This window comes from Alligator sinensis, unplaced genomic scaffold (assembly GCF_000455745.1).
Source record: "Alligator sinensis unplaced genomic scaffold, ASM45574v1 scaffold777_1, whole genome shotgun sequence".
Taxonomy (NCBI): domain Eukaryota; kingdom Metazoa; phylum Chordata; order Crocodylia; family Alligatoridae; genus Alligator; species Alligator sinensis.
The window spans coordinates 1,428,130-1,435,716 of record NW_005841882.1 but is presented as its reverse complement, the minus strand read 5'-3'; the positions used below and the strand labels follow the sequence as shown (position 1 = coordinate 1,435,716).

Sequence of the window (7,587 nt, the reverse complement as noted above, 5' to 3'; positions counted from 1 at the left end):
AGCACCACAGATGAAAGGGACTTGGGGGTCATGACTGACCACAAGATGAACTTGAGCCTTCAGTGTGATGCTGCATCCATAGATGCTTCTCAAGCAAATCCCAGGACGTCATTCTCCCCTTGTACTCGGCCTTGGTGAGGCCGCAGTTGGAGTACTGTGTCCAGTTTTGGGCTCCACAATTCAAAAAGGATGTGGAGAAGCTTGAGAGGGTGCAGAGGAGAGCCACGCACATGATCAGAGGTTAGGAAAATAGACCTTATAATGAGAAGCTAAGAGCCATGGGACTCTTCAGCTTGGAAAAGCGCAGGCTCAGGGGTGATCTGGTGGCCGCCTATAAGTTTATCAGGGGTGCTCATTAGGATCTGGAGGAATGGCTATTCACCAGAGTGCCCCAAGGGATGACAAGATCAAACGGTCACAAACTCTGTCATGACTGATTCAGGCTGGACATAAGAAAGAACTTCTTCACTGTCCGAGCCCCCAAGGTTGGGAATAGACTGCTGCCAGAGGCAGTTCAAGCACCTACTTTGAACGCCTTCAAGACACATGTGGATGCTTATCTTGCTGGGATCTTATGATCCCTGCTGACTTCCTGCCCCTGGGGCAGGGGGCTGGACTTGATGATCCTCCAGGGTCCCTTCCAGCCCAAATGTCTATGAAATCTATGAAACCTTGTATACTTGAAACAAGTTACATTGATATTTTGTTTGTGTGTGACATACGGTAGGTAGGGACCTACTTAAATTGCAAGTTTGTGATTTTCACAGAAACAGCGAAAAACAGTGATCTCCACAAAAAAATGGCATTGGCCACAATTCCCCAGGAAACTGATTTAAAAAAACTTAATAAAAATAAAATGCTGGCTCCCCAGTGGGAGCCAGTAGTCCTTGCTGCCACTGTGGCTGAGCTTTGCAACCATCCCCACCTTCCTCTGGGAAGAGAACACACTGCTGGCAGGACAGCAGGAAGGGCAGCAGCCAAAATGGTGACTGCCCCCTCGTGCCTCTCCACCCATCAGGACCAAGGGATGGGCCATACAAAGGGTACCCAGCAGGCAAGACTGCAGCTTCCCCCCCCACCCTTCCTCCCCACTCAGGCCTCTGCCCCAATCAGCGCCAAGGGGCAAGGCCTCCGCCAATCAATGCCAAGGGGTGGGGCCACTATGAAAAGACCTCAAAATCAGCTCTTTGGGTCACAACCAAGCTGTGAAAATCCCTCTCTCTCTCACCGCAAGTTAGATAGGTCCCTAACAATAGGAGGGAACCTGCCACTTTAAGGGCTGGAGCAAGCAGCCAACAGGTGCCTGATTAAGGCAGCCATTTTCAAACAAAAATCAGCCAGGCGGACACAGCAGTTAGCTGCCTGCAGTTGAGGGAGCAGCACCATCCACCTCCCTTGCAGCGTGGAACATCCTGGAGGTAAGGGCAGAAGCTATGGGGATGGTTTGGAGGCTCCTGGTCCTGGATATGACCTAAAACTGTACCCTGCCAAGAAAGGAAAGCCTGGAGGAACTGCCAATGTCACAGCAGCCCCACTCAAATACCAGGACCACTCACCTCCCCAGTGAAAGGCGGGTCAGGGCACCTTAATAACCCCAGCCCCCACAACACTGTGGGTAAAGGGGACAGGCATGGCTACGGCCACCTGAGCCCCAGGGGGTATAAGACCCCAGGAAAGGAGTGGGGCCAGGCACTGGCACAGTGGCAGCCATCTGAGCCCAGAGGGGTGAAAGACCTCAGAGGCCCCAGGGAAAGGATAGTTGTGTAGCCCCAGAGAGGGGGTGGTAATGAAGGCCCTGACAGGGGTTGACTAGGGCTGAGGATCGACCTGAAGGGCAGTCTGAGGGGGTGCGCTGAGTAGGGCTGTGGGAGGGCCAGATGGGCAGCACATGGACCAACCCCCATGAGATGGAGTTGTAGGGTGCGAGAAGCCCAGTGAGGGGCTAGGGCAGAATTAGCCCTCCATTCCATGAATCAGCTGGCCACTACTCAGGTGAGGGTCATGGGAGAGGCCCAAAGGACTGCATGTTGCCACCTGAGGCGTGACTCAGATAATCCCGATGGCCTACGGGACCACTCAAGGGAGCAGGGCAGAGTGAAGAGGGCACAGTATTGTAAGGCGGGCAAGAGACCCTGTGAGAGAGGGTGGAGTGCAAAAGGCCCCAGTGAGAGGGGGGCAGTTTGAGTGTGAATGACACCTGACTATGGACTAAGTTGGCCCTGCTTTAGGCCTGGAGCATAGTGACATATTATGCGAGGCATGGGCCAAGGTATAGGGGCGGTACAGAGCCATGGATAGCACCCCCTGGCATTGGCGCATAGAATGGGCAGCCTCCCGCATTATACCACCAGTTATGGGAACAGCAAAATCATGGCAGGCGAGACTGGGGACTGCCCCATAGACAGGTGGGCGGGCTGACTAAAGACTCAGCTCTGAGCTTGCCTCCTGTCTCAGAACATTTATCAAATAATAAAACATTAAACTTCAAATTGCTTGCTCACATTAAGTGCATTGTGTTTACCTTCTGGTTTCATTAAATCAATGGGGAACCATTATTAGACAGAATAATTAATTTTAAAAAACCCGATTTCTCCATAAAATGCATAGTACAAAGAAAAGAACCAAGTAATTTGTGATGAGCAAGATGTGCCATATACTAATAAAAATGAGCAACTGCAACTCACCACACTGTTCACAAAAATGAAAGAAATACATACTTATTTACAACTAAAAGAAAATTCCTACTTCCTTAAAATAAGTAAATACAACTTATTTTATACCTTAAGAATTTGTCCTCCTTCTGGATATCTTCTTAAAATATCTTTAAGAAAATCAACAAGTGGTGGAGTTGTTTGCCCAAAACGACCTAAAAGTATTTTAAAAAGCCAGGTGTTATTTAATTGCTGAATTTATTTTTTGTTGCTCATTTTTTTTTAATTCACCATTGCTAGGTACTATAAGAAGCTCCCACCCCACAATAAACTATAGATACGCTACAAGCTTAATCCTTTTATACAAAATTCTGATGCCTTGTGCTTGTTCAATGACTGACCATTAAGCTTGAAATATTCCAGCTGAAAATGAAAAAGATTGACAAAAAGATATTTTGTAGCCCCAGCAACCTAGAGTCCAAAAGAAACCAATGGTCAGAGCACTGAGAAATGCCTACAATACACTGCAGGGCCAACATAAAATATTCCTTTGGAACCAAGAGCTTTACAACCAAATTTGAGGAGCTTTAGTGGGAAACAACACTTAAGAGTAGGTATCCATTACAATTAATATCATCACAGAACTGATGTGATATTCTCCCTGAAGCTAACTCAACAAAGCAAGTGACAGTCACCATAAGAGCACAAAGTAATCATCAAACCTAGGCTTAGGTAACTCTAGAAAGCTCTGTATCAGAAAATCCTCTCAATCCTCTTAGTTAGTAGAGGGATCTAACTCAAACACCAACTCTGATTGTCACAGTCGTGGTATGGCATACAAAAAGAGAAAAACAGCAGTCTGCCCAGTGGTCTCAAGACCCTGAAGCTTCATCCGTGGAAATTCAATACCTTGCATTCAGTAGAAAAATGGATGAGAAACCTGCATATATCATGGAGCTCAGCTGTCACGCACTGTTGCCATGAAACACCAAAAGCATCACTGCACTTTGCAGTGTATCTGAATTGATGTAAATCACAGCCCCACATAGTTTAAAACCAGTAATCTGATTTGTGACAAAGGCATGGATCACAGAGGTGCAGTCCACATGCAAAGCAAGCTGTCAAAACCTTATGGCCAGATGCATATCATAAAAATAATTCTAGACACTGATATTATATGATCATTTCAGAAGAGCTGAAGATCCAACACCAACTTCAGATGGCACAATAAAGTCACCACTGTCAAGCCTTAAATCAAAAAAATATGCTCACCATACTTTCCCCAGCATCAATTTTATTTTAAATTGAGCTTTGAACACCTGTTTCTCATACACATGAAAAATCTACCCAAGATACTAGGCCAGGCATTTAATAGCACTGGCAAGTTTACATGCAAGAAAAAGAGCCACATATCATTAGCTTCCTCAAGCCAGATCTACACAGTAAACATACCTTCTCTAGAGGCAAGACCTTCGGGCATGCTGCACTGCTCCAGGAAGGCTGTGTCCTAAACCAGAAGCAATGCAGCTGCCAGTGTGGGAAAGCTCATTAGATCTGGGGCTGACCAACTAGCCCTGCTGACTGACAGTGCCAATTAGTCCATCCCAAGGTCCTCAGAGAGATAGGGGCACTGCTTCTAGGTTAGAAAGCAGTCCGCTCAGAGCACTGCTGCTTGCTTGAGGGCACAACCATCAGGGATCATAAACTTACTACTGCAGACAAGGCCCAAAAGTCCTAGAGGACGTAGCTCTTCATTAACTCTCCTGATAACCCCATAATACACATTGAACAGGAGGGTAAAAAAAGTCTGCAGAACCCCACAACCGTGTCCTCAGGTTCATAAAGACATCACGCTGATCCCCATTCTTCTGCCATGGGGACAAAGACACTGGTTTAAGTAGTCATGGCCACACCACTATTAGCCATTCTTTTCATGGTTTCATACCCGTTCACATGCTTCACCATGGCACTGTAGCACCACATGCCATACCCAACTTTTCACACCATCCAAAATCAAAAGCACACCAAATCCTCCTACAAATTTGACTCTGAAAGAAAGAAGTCTAATACACATCCCGACACAAAAATGCAAATACTGGTGAGACAGTCAGGAACCAGTACAGGAATGAGAGAGAGAGAGGAGGAAAAAATAAATCAACCTCTCCCGAGTGAATGTAAACTCAGTCCCTACCACATGTATTGGCCTATGGGGTGCACATGGTGGTGGTGAGACTGGGAGGTGACTCATTAAAGAGGCATTCACTTCTCCACCTATTTTAAATCCTGGCTAAAGCTGGCCTTTAATCTCCAAGAGGAACGAACAGCACCACAGAAGAACAATTTTATAGACTCTCCCCACGATCTACAGGCAAGTGAACAAGAACTTATCACTGATGTAATTAACATGAATATCTAATCTCTGTCTGTCACTAGATCATCAACCAATAAACCAATCTGTCCCAAAAATGCTGTTTGTAACAAAACATGTAGATGAAAAAGGCTGTTCTATTTGAAGTGTTCAAAAATCTAGTACTCCATCTTCCTACTAGTTTTAATATTATGACTTTCTTATGCAATAAATACATTTCATGCTTTAGCAGTACCATATGGTTAAAATTATTTTGAAATAAAATTCTTTTAATTGTAGCAACTAAGTAATAAAGTCAATATTACAGACTTGAATTAAAATGTCCTGATGTGACTTCAAGGCATCATAATGACTTTTATACTTACAATTTTGCAGTAGATAAACAAAACTAGTGAGAGGGAAAAGAAAAGGATTTCTAGTCTATCAGTTATATTTTATGTATTGTACATATTTCATATTTCAATACATACTGTCCCATGTAAAATACATTATTCCAATAGCATAATTATATCTGCAAATCTTCAAGTTGCTTCATTTGGGACAAAGCATCTTTCTCGACTGTTGAGCAAAGTGAGTTTGACAGGTCTCACAAAGCAGTGCTAGTATATCTGCAGCTAGACTTTCAAAATAATATAAGATCAGATTTAGTCATTTTGCTATACACACCATTCCAAATGTCTGCTTCTATTCAATCTCAGATTCTCTTGGAATACAATCCCAGAAGTTAGAAACTGAGGGAATACTTCTTTACTTGCACACCACAAAAATGACTATTATTCACATTCAAATGTTTCAGAAAAATTAATCAAAATATTTCCCAATCTTTAACATACAAGAAAAGACATAATTATTCTGTATACCTCCTCCTTTTAAGCCTTTTGACTGAAGCATTAGAAAAATATGATTTTGCACATTCTGAAGGTCCCCAACCTTGATACAATCAGATAACTGAAAGAGAAAAAGGAAACACTGTGATGATGCACATTCTCCAGTATTATTACCATATAACAGCTTTTCTCAAGTCATTTTTTAAAGTTAAGTAATGTTTGGATATTCAAATCTAGAGACTAAGTCTAAAAGCTTCTCAAACTGCTCTAGTATCAAACCTAAATATACCAATTCTGACCATTTCAATTGTGCACAACATGGGTAAGACATTTTTCAGAGAATAATCTTTTTGGTTACCTACTGTGCAAAATTATTCCCTTAGGTACATAGACATAACAATTTGACAGCAATGGGAGCTATGGTCATACACATTTTCTATTTTTCTCCTAGTTCTCCAGTTCTGATTCTAATAATTTGTCTGAATAATGTCTATCTAGTACATCTTACTCTAAAAATGCAGATAACATATATTTTACATGCCCACTTTTACATAGTGGTCTATCTAACATACCTTATATAACACAGATCTGATATCTGTAACAGGACCAGTAAATGACTGTGAACCAATAATGACTGAAATGTAAGATGCTTGTATGAAATGTTTTAAAGCCCTAAAGGCTTAAGAAATCATTGTGATTATAGACTGTTCTTTCAATTATATTCAGAAAGTACCAACTAAGGTACTACAAGAAACAAATTATTAACAAAATAATTAGTATGTTTAGGAATAGGTTTACAAATTATATATATTTGAGATGTATGCCTTATAAGCTCTATAAAAAAAATACGTGTGTAATATCAAGTTGATATGAAATAAGCAATACTGCAATGGAGCAATTAATGAGACTATAATACTATATGAAAAAGTACACCTCGCAACAAAAAGCAAATCATAGTAAAATACCGGAAAAATGTGGTAATTTGTATCCAGGTTTTGCACAGGCAAACTTCTGAACTCATGTAGGGTTAGGGTCTAACTGTCACTAGAAAATCACTTTCTACTATTAGAATTTGATTGCAATTAGGTTTTATTTGTAATCAATCCTAGAATGTCCCTGATATTCCAGAAGCCTGGACGAGTGCTGATATTGTGTCAATATTTGAAAAAGACAAGAAGGAAGATAAGGCAGATGGTTTTTAGGTATCTTTGGCAAGTTACTGCAAACAGAAGGACCTGATGGCCTGAGAGGCCCCTCCAGTCCTATGTACTTCCTAAGCCATTTGTGCCTTTACACAGTTAAGAGCGGTAAGAGGATAATTGTAATAGGCTTTTGAAAGGTGTCCATGACTTAGTACTATATAACACTGATTTTAAAAAATCAGCACTGTGTAGCATCAATAGAGCACATATTACATGGATTAAGGATTGCATAACTAACATTTTAGGATGTGGTGACTGAGATGATTACAACAGAGTAATAGGCCCCAGATTTTTCTCCGTAGTAAATCTATTTTGCCCTCAATTTTCAAATACTCAAGCACATGACTAACTTTATATCCAGTATATTTCTATTAAATTCAAAAACACCATTCACATGCAAAAGTGGGTGCAGCCTATTTTTGGTTGGCTACTGTAACAAGTTATGAAACCTTCAACTTGGCTGGGTTATTGTGTTGCTTACCATTTGCACATATTGTCAACGAATACATCCAGTTGGAGGGGATCCTGATAAAAATTTC

The 7,587-nt window shown here is 41.9% G+C and overlaps 1 protein-coding gene across 1 annotated transcript in view; it reads right to left on the bottom strand.

Moving 5' to 3' along the window:
* The window catches only part of SACS (sacsin molecular chaperone), a 59,231-nt gene that overhangs the window by 36,363 nt on the left and 15,281 nt on the right, over positions 1 to 7,587 (bottom strand). The window contains 2 exon segments of the mRNA XM_006039436.3: positions 2,781 to 2,866; positions 5,880 to 5,967. Coding sequence (XP_006039498.1) covers positions 2,781 to 2,866; positions 5,880 to 5,910 — 117 coding nt within the window. The 5' untranslated portion in view covers positions 5,911 to 5,967.